Source organism: Drosophila ficusphila, unplaced genomic scaffold, assembly GCF_018152265.1.
Source record: "Drosophila ficusphila isolate 14025-0441.05 unplaced genomic scaffold, ASM1815226v1 contig_286, whole genome shotgun sequence".
Classification (NCBI taxonomy): Eukaryota; Metazoa; Arthropoda; class Insecta; order Diptera; family Drosophilidae; genus Drosophila; species Drosophila ficusphila.
In genome coordinates, this window is record NW_025064189.1 from 5,267,286 (window position 1) to 5,283,678 (window position 16,393).

At 38.7% G+C, this 16,393-nt stretch overlaps 2 protein-coding genes across 3 annotated transcripts in view; one reads left to right on the top strand and one right to left on the bottom strand.

The window, feature by feature from the left end:
- Positions 1–16,393, bottom strand: part of LOC108100474 — a 44,688-nt gene that overhangs the window by 2,581 nt on the left and 25,714 nt on the right. For both annotated transcript variants that reach the window (XM_017204404.1, XM_017204405.2), the window contains exons 3-7: positions 13,747–13,970; positions 5,466–5,610; positions 5,273–5,395; positions 4,556–4,714; positions 4,057–4,482 (exon numbers count right to left, since the gene is read on the bottom strand). In XM_017204404.1, the coding sequence (XP_017059893.1) occupies positions 4,265–4,482; positions 4,556–4,714; positions 5,273–5,395; positions 5,466–5,610; positions 13,747–13,970 (869 nt within the window). In that variant the 3' untranslated portion in view covers positions 4,057–4,264. The remainder of the gene's footprint in view (positions 1–4,056; positions 4,483–4,555; positions 4,715–5,272; positions 5,396–5,465; positions 5,611–13,746; positions 13,971–16,393) is intronic.
- On the top strand, positions 647–3,382 carry LOC108100476 (phenoloxidase-activating factor 2-like). Its single transcript, XM_017204408.2, has 2 exons — positions 647–888; positions 2,311–3,382. The coding sequence occupies exons 1-2, from the start codon at positions 691–693 to the stop codon at positions 3,259–3,261; spliced, it is 1,149 nt and encodes a 382-aa protein (XP_017059897.1). The 5' UTR covers positions 647–690; the 3' UTR covers positions 3,262–3,382.

Genomic DNA, 16,393 nt, shown 5'->3' on the forward strand with positions numbered 1-16,393 from the left:
AGAGAACACATGTGAATAAGATTAAAAATAAAGATTTAAACTAAAGACTACTAAAGTTTTGACGTAAGCACAATAAACATTAACTTAATTTAAAAGCTTATTTTAAAAGTTCTCAAAGTGAATTCCTGATAAGAACCATAATAATGTGTTAATAATTCCTAGGGGGGAGGGGGGGATTGTGCGATAGGGGCAATGGCCCCCTCCCCCCTCCCCTGCGTCCGACCGCCATTTAGATTAAAATTAATTAATTTTTTACTTCAAATTACAATTTACTTTTATTTTAATTTATTTTTCAATTTTCATTTACTTCAGCTACTGTACATCACATTAATACAAATTTGCATTTATGAATAGCGTTAGAGTTTAAGTTATATTTATGTTCCTAAGATATCGAATGAGGTTGTGAATTAGACCTTATGTGCAATGTACAGTGTGTTTTGAATAAAACTATAGTATCACCTTATTGTTTGAAACTGCGTATAATTTTTTATTATTTGCCACCTGCTACTTGCATTATTTAAAAACAATTATGATCGCCCTCCTCCTGGCATATACCTGTATCCGCCCCTGAATATGTTTATAAACATTTTATTGTTTTAGGTCTTATCGCCTAAGTGTTCGGAGATCTTTTATATAGTGCAACATTGGCTGTCTAAAGCCAGTGTTATAATTTCTCTACCAACGACAAGAATGTCTCGATTGAAAGGAATACTTTCACTTCTGTGCCTTCTTCTCGCCACCTGGCAAGTCGAGTGCGCTTGTGGTGGAATGGAGGGTTTTGAGTGCGTGGTCCGTTCAAGGTGCAATCTTGATTTGGGTTTTGGAACTCTGGAGGCCTCCAGCATGGGATGCGCTGCCACGGAGATCTGCTGTCTAGATTCTCTAATAGTAAGTATAATAGTGAAAGTTACAAAAATACTGTGCCAAAGAAATCACTTAAATAAATAAATATATACTATATGTACATATTAGGGGGTAAGGTTTTGAAGGCAAAAAAGGCAATTTTGTGGTTTTTTTTTTGTGTCGACATGAGTCATTTAATTTTGTTAAGTTTATTGACATATTATTATTCAAATTTTAAAGAGTATTAGAAAAAAATTTGAGTGGAAAATATTAATAAATAGAAGCGCCTAGAAAAAATTGTTTTGCTGTGAACATCATTCCTCGTTATCGGATCATCCGAAACAAAAAAATGTATATGCGTTTTAAAGGTTAAAGGTTTTTTTGCAGCACTTGGAAACAAAAAATGCCATTTTAGCTCAAAAAATCGCTTTTAATTTATTATTAAATAATAGACAAAAAAAATTTTAAAAAATCTTAGTGTGTGTGAAGAATTTATGTTGAAATTTTGAAAAGGATCGGTTTAGTAGATTTAGAGTTAAGATGTTCACGGTCTTTAAAAATAACGTTTTCGGGAAAATCAATTTAAATTTTTTGTATAATTAGCAGAGAGCGGCAACGATCACAATTTTTTCGATCATACTCGATCATTTACTCGGATTTTTTGTGATTGAAAACATTGGTTCAACAAAAATGTATGATCGTAAGCCAGCCATTAAGATTGACATTTTTTTAATTTTTAAGTTTTTTTTTTATCTTATTGAAGTTTGTGTTCTTTAATATTTGAAGCATTAGTTTTGTTGATTAATTTAAGAATTAATTCTATTTTAATTTTGAGCTTTAATAATGAAGAAATAAATGAAGTTTTGTATTTTGATTAAATAAATGCGTCGCAGCTTGTTTCCTTTAAAATAAACATACATATTTACATAACAACTATGCACACATTTTCGATCTGATTCGTTCACTCATATTCAATTTAAGTGCAACTTGATCGAAGTCTGAGCGGTTCGTGCGTCGTTGTACTTGATCGTCTTTTTCGGTACGATCATTTTCGATCATCATACTTAAACCAACAAATCAGTTTGAATCAGTAAGCAGAACACTCAAGTGAATGGTTCGAACTTCGAACTCGTTCGTTTTGTGCACGAAACTCGATCGTACCACTTCGTAGCGAAGCGCTGTGTTGAGTTGTGATCGGTTTGAGCAAGTTTGATCGAACATGAACGATCATACATACTCGATGCAGTTTTCTACTAAAGGTTTTCAAATAATTTAAATAAATTAATTAATTTATTTATATATTATATTATATATAGTTATAAAAATTAATAAAATTTATATACAATAAATTTATGTGAAAACATTTTAACTTGCGATAACTTGAAAATGTGTTGTTTCAACATAAATTATAAAATATACAAAAATTTCCTCATAGAAAAGCTTTTGTTTATTTTTTTGCCTTTTTAGATCATCAATACAGTTGGGCAAGTCGATGAGGTATCAAATACCGATTGTGGACGACGTAACTCATATGGAGAATCAACTGGATTTGCCCAGGAGGCCGAAATCCCTTGGATGGTGGCTTTGCTTAGATCAAATCTCAGCTATATGGCCGGTGGCGCCCTGATTGCCGATAACGTGGTTATCACCGCCGCCCAAGTACTCGGAAACCTAAGTGAAAGCGATCTGATTGTCCGGGCTGGCGAATGGGATTTCAAAACGACCTCCGAGACCTATGGCCATGTAGACGTTGGCATCCGGAAGATTGTGCGTCATCCTGATGTGGATCTTTCTAACGGGGCTAACAATTTGGCCATCCTATTTCTTAAGGATCGGATCAAACTGGCCAAGAACATTAATCCCATTTGCTTGCCAAACGAAAAACAGTATCCTGACTTTCGTGAGTGCATCTTTACTGGCTGGGGACCCAACATGGATCTCATGAGGAAGGTGGAGTTGCCGGTGGAGCCAAACGATGTGTGTGAACGAAAAATGGGCAATTTTTATGGTCTTGACTTCCACAACAGTCTGATGTGCGCCGGCGGGGAGGAGGTCAATAATTTCTGTCAAGGCGTCGGAGGATCCCCGCTGGCCTGTCCGATGTTGAGCGATCCTACCCGCTATGAACTGGCCGGGGTTATGAACTTCGGCGTTGGATGCGGAGAAAGGGGTTATCCCATTGTTTACACAAGTATTGCAAAGCTTAAAAGCTGGATTATACAGGAGGGCTATAACAATTTCATCCAGTGGAAACCACCGAACCAAATCAATTTTAACGATCAGCAAAGAGGGGTCAATTCAAACAATCCTCAATTCATTTATGGAATCAATAATTATGAAGTCCAATGGGGTGTCTTTTCCCCTCCTACACGCCTTCCATGGACAATCCCGAGTTCCCGAATGATGCCGACGCCCTAATAACATCAAGAAGGGAAGCTAGCTTTGGCAAGCCGACTTTATCATATAACCGACATATCGATAATATGGAAAATTAATAAAAAAAAAAGTCATAGCTTCGATGCTGCTTAGCCTTCATGTATTTTGTTCGTGTGCTTGATGACTGCAAGGGTATATAAGTTTCGGCTTGCCGAAGCTAGCTTCCTTTCTTGTTTTTCCATTATTTATATATATATTTTTCGATCTTTCCTATGTATGACAGCTATATGATAGAGTTGTCCGATTTTAATAAAATTTAATCAGAAATTCAATAGTAGTTAGAAAACACCATCTGGAAGAAATCAAGTGGATCTGATCAAAAACAACGGCGTAAGAATTTTTTATTTCATTCTCTCGTATTGGAGCTATCTGATAAAGTTGGCTGATTCGGCCCGTTCCGACTTATATACTGCTTGCAATAACTACACAACTTTTGGGAAAGTTTCAGCAAGATAGCTTTAAAACTGAGAGACTAGTTTACATAGAAACAGACAGACAGACAGACAGACAGACGGACAGACGTACATATATATTTCGATTTAGATGCTGATCAAGAATATATATATACTTTATGGGGTCTGAGGTGTCTCCTTCACTGCGTTGCAAACTTCTGACTAAAATTATAATACCCTTTTGCTCTGCAAGGGTATAAAATAAATAATATATAATAATAATCTTTTCATAGAAGTCTAGGAATATAATTTTAATTTCTTTGTTTTTTTAATAACCTATAAAAGTTATTAAATAGATCTAAGTATATTCTTCAAGCATACTCACTTCATTTAATGCTCTGCAAATATCCATAAATTTACTTAATAAAGTACAGATTATTGTGCTGAAGTCAATCGGTCGATGCACAGTGTTGCCTGGCCCTAGACGAACCACTCGTCCTTCTGCGCAGCGCCGACGGCGTTGGCATTGGGATGGCCGGCTCCGGCGATGTTCGTCTGACTGAGAGCGGCGTTATTGTGCGAAAGATCTTGACCTAATTGACGGAATTTGCCAAGCACCAAATGGGACGGACTTTGGTGGCCATCTTCAAGTAGTTGTGTGGAGTGCGGTGGTACCCGGATGGTCCCGCAGGGTGATGCCAGTTTCCCGGATTCGGCAGCTGGGTGTGCTCCCTCGTCAGCGTTCCGCCGACACTGATGCCGTGGTAATGCAGATGTTTCGACGACCCGTTCGTGTCGGCCGTGTGGTGCACTGCAACAATAAAACCACGATTTATTACTGAATCCTTTTCTATTAAAGGAGATGCTCTGATTTGTCCACTTACGCTGGAGCGCGGTGTTCTGGTTGGCGGCGTTCTCGTCCTGGCGACGACACACGCAAATGGCCACCGCCACGATGAGGGCACTCAGGACGAGCAGGACGCCCACGACAATCAGGACGAACCAGGTCATGTCCAGCCCGAAAACCGTGCTGCTCGTCTCACCTAAAAAAGGATAAACAAATTTAGAAAATAATCTACAAATTTCTATAACTTTTACTTGAGATTTTATTTTGTATGTAAGTAAGTAAAATAAATATTTTATTATATAATATTTTATAAAATATTTTAAATTAAAGAATGAGCTCTTGCTCAAGAGAACTGGCAAATATATAGCAAAAAAAATTTTAAAATTCAAAATACCACTACCATTTATATAATAAATTCAAAAATGAAAGTAGTGTGCAGTTTTCTAAAGAATAATTAGTTACACAATTAATTAAGCAAAATCTATTTTATGCAGTTTAGCTTTCCAATTCGGTAAATATTATTATTTAAAAATAAAAGTATTTGTACAAGCTTTTGTAAATAAAATATATATTTATAATTGAGGAACTCTTAAAATACATCTTGTAGATAATCTTTAAGATATTAAAATGTAAAAGAAAAGGTATTACTTCTTCTACAGAACTCAAAATTGTTCTAGAATCTAGATAATGATTAGGAAATTATTTGTAAATTTCGTAACCTAATATGATTGTGGTAAGCGGAGAATGCACTTACTCTGGCAGAGATTCTGCACGGACTCGTCGGAGTTGTCGCCGCAGTGGTTGATGCCGTCGCAGAGGAGATCGGGATGGATGCAGAACTCGCGGGTGGCGCAGGTGAAGTCCTTGCAGGTGTGCTCTGTAAGGAAATTAGCTTGTAATGGGATCTGCAAGGGAAGACACCATCCTCCTCCGCCAATGCCACTTACTGGGATCCTTCACCGACGTAATCACCAACTTGAAGCCGTTCGCATCCGTTCCCCAGCCGTCGGTCACGTACTTCAGAGTCACAAAGTTCGTGCGCGTGAGGAGCGCGTTGACGGTGTTCTTGGTGTTCCGACAGGAGATGTCAATCTGGAAGGCGCGGAGGTATCCACAAATTAGTATCTGCTGGTTTATCATCAATTACAGTAACGAGCGCACGCCGAGTGCAAATGGGAGCAATGATTTACGTTTCAAGTAATTGCGGGCCAAAGGCATTGGAATTCAGCCACGATTGTGGGGCTTTGATTTATAGTCACTCATTTCAATGGGAATAATTGAAAAAAGGTGGCATTTCATAAACGAATTGGAAATAAATTAAGTGTTGGCCTGGCAAACTAGAAACTTAAGAGCTAAAAAGTAGAACGCGACTACTCGAGTCTTGCTCAGCATAAATTCATGAAAAAGTTATATTTTTTAGTCCAACTTTGAAGTAGTTGCAATAAAACTCAAGACTTAATTCCTTTGACGCTGTCAATGCTTTCTGATGAGAAAGAAAGTCAAAGGAGGGAAAGCTGCTTTTCTGCAGTGCCAAAGAGCTGAGTGGCAACTTTTCGCATTACGGGAGGAAACCATCGATGAATTGCCATCGGGCAACCCGCTTAAACTGCAACCCACATATGTACCATATTGATATTGATGTGCTCTGATTCTGATTCTGATTCTGTGGTTAATTTCACATCAGCATATGTACCTGCAGAGTGCACTGCAATCACACAATCAGACAATCAGACAATGAGGCGGGAAAGGCGGGAAAGGCGGCACAGGTGGGCTGGGCATTGGGGCACACTCGTGTGGCGTCACTTTTGCTTGCCACTCCCACGACACCTCGCTCATTCGCCCGCATTCAAGTGTGCAACAGACTGGGTGGCAAATGGCAAATGGAAATTAAGCCCAATTTACACCTACGGAAAAAAAAAAAAATGTATTTTCCTGAAGAAGATGCCTTTTCTTGGTCTGAGGTTTACAGTTTCATAGTACTTTCTTAAATCGAAAGTTTGTTTTTAATATCAAAAAAAATTGTTTTTCTATTAAAATTGAATGAGCCAAATATTTAGAAAAAAATTTTCTCGTTTCACATACATTTATAACATATTAAAAATTGGTAAAGAAGAAATGTTTTCAAGATTCATTTAATATACGTTTTGTTTCATTTTAAGTAATTTAAACCAGTAATATTAGTATTTCCTTTCAATCTTGGAATATTTGCCTAAAAACATTTTTCAAATTTAACTGTTTGATATTTGAAAACAAATGTATTTTACATGTTTTACAGTCTTATAAAAGAGCTACAACAGCCGTTTAATTTGATTCTGCAATTAATTTGCAGAGCTTGTCGAACTTTTTCCACTGTCGTCTGCTGGTTGGTCACGTTATCGCCATCGCCATCGTCACCGCATCCTCATCCTCAACCGACGTTCCCATCCCCATCCTCATCCTCTTCCTCATCCGCCGATGCCGCAAAGTGTAAAATGATGATGATGTCTCCGCCTCCTGGAAGGACCTCCTGCCCCACTCACTCCCCTTTTTGGCACGTGTATGCGTCACGTCGCCTGGTTCATCACCAAGGATTCACTGCCACTCCCACTTTCACCTCCCATCGCTTTCCCAGTCCATCGACCACCCGCAGCTGTGTAAATTTGTAATGTTGTTGGCTTTGGCTCATGAAAGTTCCACTGGGGGTTCATCAACGTCCTCCCAGGATCCCCCCACAATCTCCCCTTTCCCCTCCTCACACATTTGTAGGCTTTGCTGTGGCTGCTTTTCTTGACACAACGTCCTGGTCTTGGTCCTCCATCTCGTCCTTTTTCCCCCTCCATCATGTGTGTGTGTGTGAGTGTTTGTCTGGCTCGGGCGTTCCTGCATCTTCGACGTGCGGCGCTTTGTGGCATATTTTAATTTTGTTGCAGCCCGAAAATGCAAACTTTTCTCGGCTTTTTTCCCCCGCACGACGACGACGACAACGCTTTGTAAAGCTTGTCATCGCTTCTTCTATGTACATGTGCTTGGAAAATTTTAATTTTGGATTTTTGCGGCCACCGCCCAACTCCTGATGCAGTGACAACTTCTTTTGTCAAAAACTATTTACATATTCGTAAAATTGTATTCGTTTTCCCCCTCAGAGTTTTTGGGCCTTTGCTGTGGGCAGCGTGGCGTATATTTACATACTTTTGCCACTTTGCCGGCAACTGAAGTGTTTCGCGTTCAAGTCAAATTCATAAATCCTGGCCGGCAAACGGCAACTTCTCCGCCGTAGAAATTGTGGAGAGGAACTTACAAAGCTGCTTAGGTGGCAAATACCGCAAGTCGTCTGATTCGCAACTTCTGCAGCTTCAAATATGCACAGAGGGACTGCAAAACAAGACACTCGACAAATATATATCCGCTAAGGTGCTTATCGCAACCATTTAGATGTCAACCGAAGAGCAAAGAGGTCAGGAAAAGGTGGAGATTCTCCATCGTAGACTTTCAGGCTTATTAGAAATATGACGTGCAAGGGGAAGTCCTTTAGAGTCATTCGAAATTCACTCATTCAGCTTAGTTTTTAATCATTTGAGGGGTATACTTTTGAACATAAATATTGAATATAATATTAAATATATGTATAAAAAGTTTATTATAAATGCTTTTAAACTAGGCATTTAATTAATTATAAATAACAATTTATTTAAAAAGCTATCTACTATGGTAGTAAATTTATCAGACTTTTAATCAATTAAGTAATTGCAACGTTGCTTTAGTTTATTAATTTCTTTCTTTCTTTTTGAACTTGTTGTAATAAATAAAATTCAGCCTTAAAGATAAATATTCCATTTAAACTTTAAAATGTTTTGAGATCTTCATTTAGTTTATCTAACAATGGATAAGCTTTAATCAAATAAACTTAGAAAAATAAATGGATAATCTAAAGTACTGGGCAAAAGTTCCTGGCTAATCCATTTTGATTAAATTAGTTCCAGAGATGGGGATTAAATATATTTATTGCAACAACGCCTTGCCCCAAATTAGTGGCTTTGATGGACGATGGGTTGGTGGGTCGTAATTCGACAGGCGGCACTGCATCCAGCTAATGGCCGAATCAGGCGGGTGATTCGGGTGATTCAGTGCCTCATCCATCCTCATTGTTTTGGCCATGAAGGCGTACGTGCGTGTTGACCTTGTTTGATTTAAGGTTGTGGCCCCCCTTCAGTTCGTGTTTCCCCTTCCCCAATCGCACGAGTATATTCCCCGTTTTCAGACCCATTGAGTGATGGCGCCTGTTGAGCTCGCTTGTTGTCCTTGTTTTGGTCCTTGGCATCGCCGTCGCTGATTTGGCAGAACGATTTTACGATACTTTTACTTTTATGGCCTTCCATTCGCCTGCTAACTTATTTACGATGGGTTCTCCTCTCCGCAGGGCGAACCTGCCTCCAAATCACTGTCGTCCTGCTCCTTGGTCCTTGGATAATAACTGTCACACGAACTGGCATCTCGAGCACTGAGCTCTCATAATTACGGCTAATTTTGTTGCCATCGATATCGACGTGGCCGTTTGGAGTACCGCTCAATAATGTTCGAAGATGACTCTTATTTCGGGGGACGCAAAAACCAGCAAAATTACTTTCTTTACGACCTCATCTCAACTGGCATTTCCACTCGCTTCTGTAGCCTCTGTTGCAGGTTATAACCCGACTTTTATTTCTATTGTTTAGCCATATTTAATGAGCGTACTTTGATTTAGATGTACTTGAAGTTACGTTCATTTCGAATTTTTTATGGGAGTATATCCGAAGTTTTTCACGTCCTTAACACTTATAATGTATATAAACATATTTTCCAAAGTTAAAAGGTTTAAGATTTCTGTTATATTAGTAACGTTTCGAATAGCAAAATAGACAAGGTGGCGTATACGTAATATTCGTATACGTAACAATACAATGGCTCAGCATTACGTATACGCCATGTATATACATTTTTTAAGGGGCACGGGGGGGACGGTGGCCCAGCAGGTAGAGCGCTGGCCTCCGGTCCGGAAGGCCCGGGTTCGAGTCCCAGAGGCTCCCCGAGAAAAAGAAACGGTCTCTTTTTCCAAATCTCCACCACTTCTATGCTCTATCACTCACTTAACTTTAGTAACAAATTTCGGATCCCCGGACCCGCACACCCCCTCGTCCACGTTACTATGGACCCAACAATAGAACTTTCGTCACTCCTAGATGGCACCAGGTGGAAACCCCACCGCTAGGATAAGTCGCTACTGGCTTATCACCGGTACGATCGAAAATCAAAAGATAAATGAATCCTCTACAAGAAATTGTAGAGGCTCTAAGCTCCCGGGTGGAGTAAAAGAATGTAAAAAAAAAAGGGGCACAACTAGTGTGACGGCCTAAAAAAATGGTGATGTTTGGGAATTTTTATAAAAAAAACTACTTGATCAATTCTTTTCAAATTTTCAGAATATATTTATACATGTTTTAAGAATGTATAGTAAAATTTTTAAAGAAAAAAGTTAAATATTTTTTAAGTTATAGTCGATCTCCAACGGCGCTAAAAAAAAAAGTGCCTCAACTGCTGCAGTGATTCCGGCCCTCTCCGTGGACGAAATCAAAAAATGAAAAATTCTCGTGAAACTAGATAATATTTTCCATACCATGAACTACGATAAAAAAAATATCAAAAAATGACAAAATGGCAGCGTTTTAAAAAAAAAAATCGAATTTTAACCAAAATTTTGGTCGTTTTTGGCCTGCCAAAATTCGATTTTTGATCGGATCAAAAAACCGATAGTTCATGGTACGTAGAACTATATAAAGAACATGTAAAAAAAATTTGGTAGTGATCGGATCACAAGTTTTTGAGTTATCACTGCAGCAAATTTGGAAAATGCTGTTTCGAGAAAAACGCGTTTAAAGATAAAATGATCGTTTGCACTGCTATGAGAGCGGCTGCTCTTAAAATTGTTATAACTCAAAAACTATTTGAGATATCGATTTTAAATTTTAATATGTTATTTTAAAAGGTGTAATCTACCGAAATATGAAAAAAAAATTTTTTGATTTTTTTAAAACTTCACACTAGTTGTGCCCCTTAATCAAATATAAAATTATGCTATCTTTTTAGCGAAACTTCGAAAAAAGTGGTGTTTTTAATTTTTTAAGGAACCTGTGACAATTAAAAAAGTTTTTTTTATAAATTTTTACAAATTTTTTTTTTTAAATATCTTGGATTGATTTATTTTCTCAGAGAATTTTTTCAACCATGTAAGCCAAAAAAGTATTCTTTAAAAAAATGTACAAGATGTTGCTCGCAAAATGCATACAAAATTAGGTCTGTAATAATTTCGCTTTGGCCCCGCCAATCTGACCAGTCCAAGTGTCAGTCGCACTCAATCTTTTCCCGGGGAAAATGACAGGGCTTTGGCAGTGGCCCAGTGGCACGGGCTCCGCCAAAGTAGCCCTAGATCTGGCAGAACCACCACCGCTAGAACCGCCAGGAGATGGGAAATTGGGTCGCGCCACACAGGCGACAAAAAGCGGCAGAAAAATTGTTATTTTTTTTAGCTTTGGCACATTCAGTTTCAAGGTTTTCCCCAGAGAGGAAAACAGAGAGTGAAAGTGGGAGGGCTGAAGAGGGGGGAGTGGAGGGGGGGAGGAGGGGGTTACGGCTGCCTTGGCTGGCATTTTTCTAATTTTCTAGTTGAACATTTTTTATGCATATTTTTTATGTGTTGTTGTTGCATTTGTTGTTGTTGCTACTGCTAGTGGCACAATGTCGCAGCTTCCTTTGGCAAATAAAGGATTTGGCTTATGCGCGCTCTATTTGTGGCCACTTTCCTTGGCTCACATTGCACAGACCAACATTTTGCCGCTTTTCCCTTTCCCCATTCCCATTCCCTTTGGCAGACCGCATTAAATAATGCACTGAGTGGTGGGGGTTGGGGCTTCCACGGGGGGGTGGAACGAATGAAAAATGGAAATTGTTGCTGATAAAATCACAGAGCTATCAGCGGCACCAGAAGCTGTTGCCGCAATGCAGCCAGCCCAGCCCACTTTTCCCCCGTCCAACCCAAAACCAACCAGCACACAACATCCTTGCTGGCTGTCATCATTGCAAATGTTGCAGCGGCAAAATTATGCCTGCATGAGTGTTTGTGTGTGTGTGTGTATTTAAGTGTGTAAGTGTGTATGTGGAGCATCGCATGTTGGCTGAGCGGAAGCCCCACAGGGATTGAACCTAAAATGTCAGAGGCATCAACGTGATCTGGATAATGTGGTGGCTGCGGCTGCCACGCCCCCAATCCCCCTGCAGCTGCCCCCTTTGCTGGCAAACAAATTGCAGTGGATTCATATATAAAACACCCACACACCCACACATCTACACACACCCACACACACTGGCAACTATGCGCCTTCGAGTGTCGCAAACTAAGCAATGATTGGCCTTAACTATCGACATGTGATGCCAGCGCATATTTACACACACACATGCATGCATGCAAGGATGTGCAAGGATATGCAAGGATGTGTGGCGACATCGGATTCCTTAAACGTTACTTAACCGGGATGCAGCTCCTGGGATCTGGCATGTAATCGATAGGGGAATACATCGATGGCTTCTCCCTGGCCAATTTCAACTGAATTCGACAAGGCATTACCCAAATTAAGATGTCCTTTGACTTAAATAAGGCCAGTAATTGAGATGCAATCCTTACAGGACTGTTATTTAACTCAGAGGCAGTTTAATTATGATTGCCTAAATAAAATAAATGGAAATGTAATAAACATAAATTTAGAGATGGAAAAATAAATGGCCATATAATGAGATAACAGTGCATGAAAAATAATTATTTCCACTATACAAAAAATATATAAATATAAATAAATAATATTTTTCGCTAGTTTTACCTTTTTAAATTAAATCCCAAAAAATATCTCGAATATATTATGCTAATAACCACAGTTAAATGCCAAAAACTGATTAAATAAATAAGTTTTTATGCATATTTAGCGAACGAAAAGGTTCAGAGTATAAATATTAGGCTGGCAAAGGTTTTTTATGTACGTTAGCAAATGATTCCATAATGAAGGTATGCAAATATATATGAATACGCACGCTGATGGCCTGGATAGTATCTTCTCCCATCAGGGACAAATTAAATATACATTACCCGACCCAAGTAAACACAACGGTGTTTCCGTTGGTTAAACAAACGAAACAAAAATCTATAAATAAATATTTATATTTTTGTGGGATGGGCCCTTTTTTTCTCCTTTGTTATCGATAGAGTGGGGTATAAAATCCGATTTGCAAACAGTGCACTGCAAAAGTATCGATGACTTTTATTTGATTACGAAAATGGAGAAGCAACATCATTTAATTCACTTAGCATATATCCGCATTTGCATACATATCACTCTGCCGTGAGTGATTCTAATTTGAATTGCCTGTTTCACAGTTCACTTCGTAATAATTCAATCTACTGTGCACCGATATCCATCTCCACATTGCCACATCTCCACATATCCACTTATCCACATATGTGTCCCCGAACGTATGCACATAATTACAGCTCCGTGCACTTCTCCCCACTCCCCTCGGGAGAGTCCTTCTCCCAGGAATTCGATACAAACGCACGGTTGCAAGCTCAGACTGCGTCGCTACCACAATTTAATTGTTCACACGGCGCTGCTCGACTCACTCATGTGATTAGCCGTTTCCAGGCGAGTCAATAAAGGGATGGTGCAACAATACACTCAGGGAAAAAAATGTATACAAAATATTTAGAAAAAAAAATGGTTTTAAGCTAAAAATAGGAAGCATAGGGAAACCTTAAATATGGTAAATAAAGGGATCCATTCCAAATTAAAAAGTTTCGATATATGGAAATGGTAAACATAATCTATGATGGAATTGATAAACTTTGGAAAATTCTGTTATAAGTATAAATGCAATCAGCAAATTCCTCATTAATTATATCAATTGTTGATTAAAATTCTTTGTCTTATTTTATTTTCTTGCCAGTGCAACCTTTGTACAACCTTTGTGTAAAAACCAGTGAAACGGATTTGGTTCAACTTTTCGATTTACATATGCAAATGAGGCATCTCGCTAATAAAAATGTGGGGCACGTACCGCACCCACATTGGTTTTGAAATTCACCCAAGGCAGATTCCGATACCACCCTTTGTGGGAGTAATATCGGTTTAATTACCGGAGGAGAAGGGAGCAATACGTGTTTAGGGGACTCACCTTGGGCGTGGATACGGCATGGGCTCCATCGTAGACCAGCAGGTGATCGTTGCAGTCGAGTTGCAGCATATCGAAGCGCAACATGAAGCGCTGCAGCACGGAGTGCGTCTGGAAGGTGATGATGCAGTCCAGATTGCGTTCGTTCTGCGACCAGAGAACTGCTCCGTCGATTTTCCTATAGAGCTGCTGCAGGAAGTGGTTCTTGCACAACGATTGCATGTAGTCTGCAGAGATACAACAAAAATAGGTAAATTAAATTTTACTACCTTTATATTTATATTATATATATTTATATTATAGTATAGAGTATAGAGTTTTCTTACGACTCTCGAATTACGATTTAAATTTTATCAAAATCGGATAACTATATCATATATCTGCCATATGAACAATAGTCGAAAAAATGGAAAATTAATAGAAAAATCAATGTTGATAAGCCTCTATGTCAGTGTTTCCCAAACTTGTCGGAACCGCGACCCATCTACACGAAAGATTGCAAGATCTGTACGACAATTAGAACCCACCTAAAATCTACCCGCGACCCACTGGTGAGTCACTTAGGGATATACAGCTTTATGTATTTATTTATTTAATTATATACAGGCTTCGGCTTGCCAAAGCTAGCTTTCTTTATTGTCTTAGTTTTTGTTTTGGATTTTAGAAAGTATTGACGTAAGCACAATAAACATTAATTTAATTTGAAAGCTTTTTTTAAAAGTTCCCAAAGTGAATTCCTGATAAGAAGCATATTAATACACATAATCATTTTATTGTTTTCGGTCTTATCGCCTGAGTGTTCGGATGAGCATTTATGTAGTGCAACATTGGCTGTCTAAAGCCAGTTTTATAATTTCTCTACCAACGAAAAGAATGTCTCGATTGAAAGGAATACTTTCGCTTCTGTGCCTTCTTCTGGCCATGTGGCAAGTCGAGTGCGCTTGTGGTGGAACGGACAATTATCAGTGCGTAACCCGTTCAAGGTGCAAAGTTGATTTGGGTTTTGAAATTCTACAGGCCGCCAGCATGGGATGCGCTGTCACGGAGACCTGCTGTCCAGAATCTCAATTAGTAAGTATAATAGTGAAAGTTACAAAAATACTGTGCAAAAGAAATCACTTAAATAAATAAATATATACTATATGTACATATTAGGGGGTAAGGTTTTGAAGGCAAAAAGGCTTTTTTGTGTTGTTTTTTTTGTATCGACATGAGTCATTTAATTTTGTTAAGTTTAATGACATATCATTACTCAAATTTTAAAAAGTATTCGAAAAAAAATTTGAGTGGGAAATATTATTAATATAAATAGAAGCGCCTAGAAAAAATTGTAAACATTCAAAAATTTTCTAATATAATTTTTTTTTTTTTTGCCTTTTTAGATCAATAATACAGTTAGGCAAGTCGATGAGGTATCAAATACCGATTGTGGACGACGTAACCCATATGGAGCGGTCTCTACTCATAGAGAATTATATGGATTTGCCAAGCAGGCCGAGATCCCTTGGATGGTGGCTTTGCTTAAACCAAATCTCAGCTATATGGCCGGTGGCGCCCTGATTGACGATAACGTGGTTATCACAACCGCCCAAGTGCTCGGAAACCTAAGTGAGAACGATCTGATTGTCCGGGCTGGCGAATGGGATTTCAGTACGGACACAGAGAAGTATGACCATGTAGACGTTGGCATCTGGAAGATTGTGCGTCATCCTGATGTGAATCTTACTAACGGGGCTAACAATTTGGCCATCCTATTTCTTAAGGATCGGATAAAACTGGACATAAACATTAATCCCATTTGTTTGTCAAACGAAGAACAGTATCCTGACTTTAGTCAGTGCATCATCACTGGCTGGGGACAGAAGATCTTACAGCTTTATCCCAACTTGAATCGTATGAAGAAGGTGGAGTTGCCGGTGGTGCCAAATGATGCGTGTGAACTTCGAATGCGCCATATTTATGGTTCTGATTTCGAGCTCCACAACAGTCTGATGTGCGCCGGCGGCAGGATGATCAATAATTTCTGTCAAGGCGTCGAAGGATCCCCGCTGGCCTGTCCGATGTCGAACGATCCTACCCGCTATGAACTGGCCGGGGTTATGAACTACGGCGTTGAATGCAGAAAAAGGGGTTATCCCGCTGTTTACACAAGTATTGCAAAGCTTAAAAGCTGGATTATGCAGGAGGTCTCTAGCAATTCCCTGGATTCCCAACCGGAACCTCAAGGAAGGAATCAATCATATTAGGATCTGATCGTGATGCTGATCAGGAATATGACTGACTGAATATATAATACCCTTTGCTCTGCAAGGGTATCAAAAAAAAAATTTTTAGAAGTCGAGAAGTTCAAATTCAAATTATATATGAGTTGTTTGTTTTGAATTGGGAATCAAATTGGGAAACCCTTGTTTTGGGGTGTTCCCTTCATAAATAGTGTCTGTATAAAAAAAAATTCAAAAGAAATAAATAATCAGATCACCTTGATTTCTTCCAGAAGGCATTTACTATTGAATTCCTGATTAACTAACTAACTACTGTTGAATTTCTGATTAAATTTGATCAAAATCGGATAACTCTATCATATAGCTGCCATAGTAAAGGTCGAAAAATATATGTATAAATAATGAAAACAAATTATAATATCGTTGTT

What these genes read in the sequence shown, in the direction of transcription:
- LOC108100476 (XM_017204408.2), top strand. Translation starts at nt 691, where the DNA reads ATGTCTCGATTGAAAGGAATACTTTCACTTCTGTGCCTTCTTCTCGCC. An exon ending in GCTGTCTAGATTCTCTAATA is followed by an intron (nt 889 to 2,310) that starts GTAAGTATAATA and finishes TTGCCTTTTTAG; the next exon opens with ATCATCAATACAGTTGGGCA.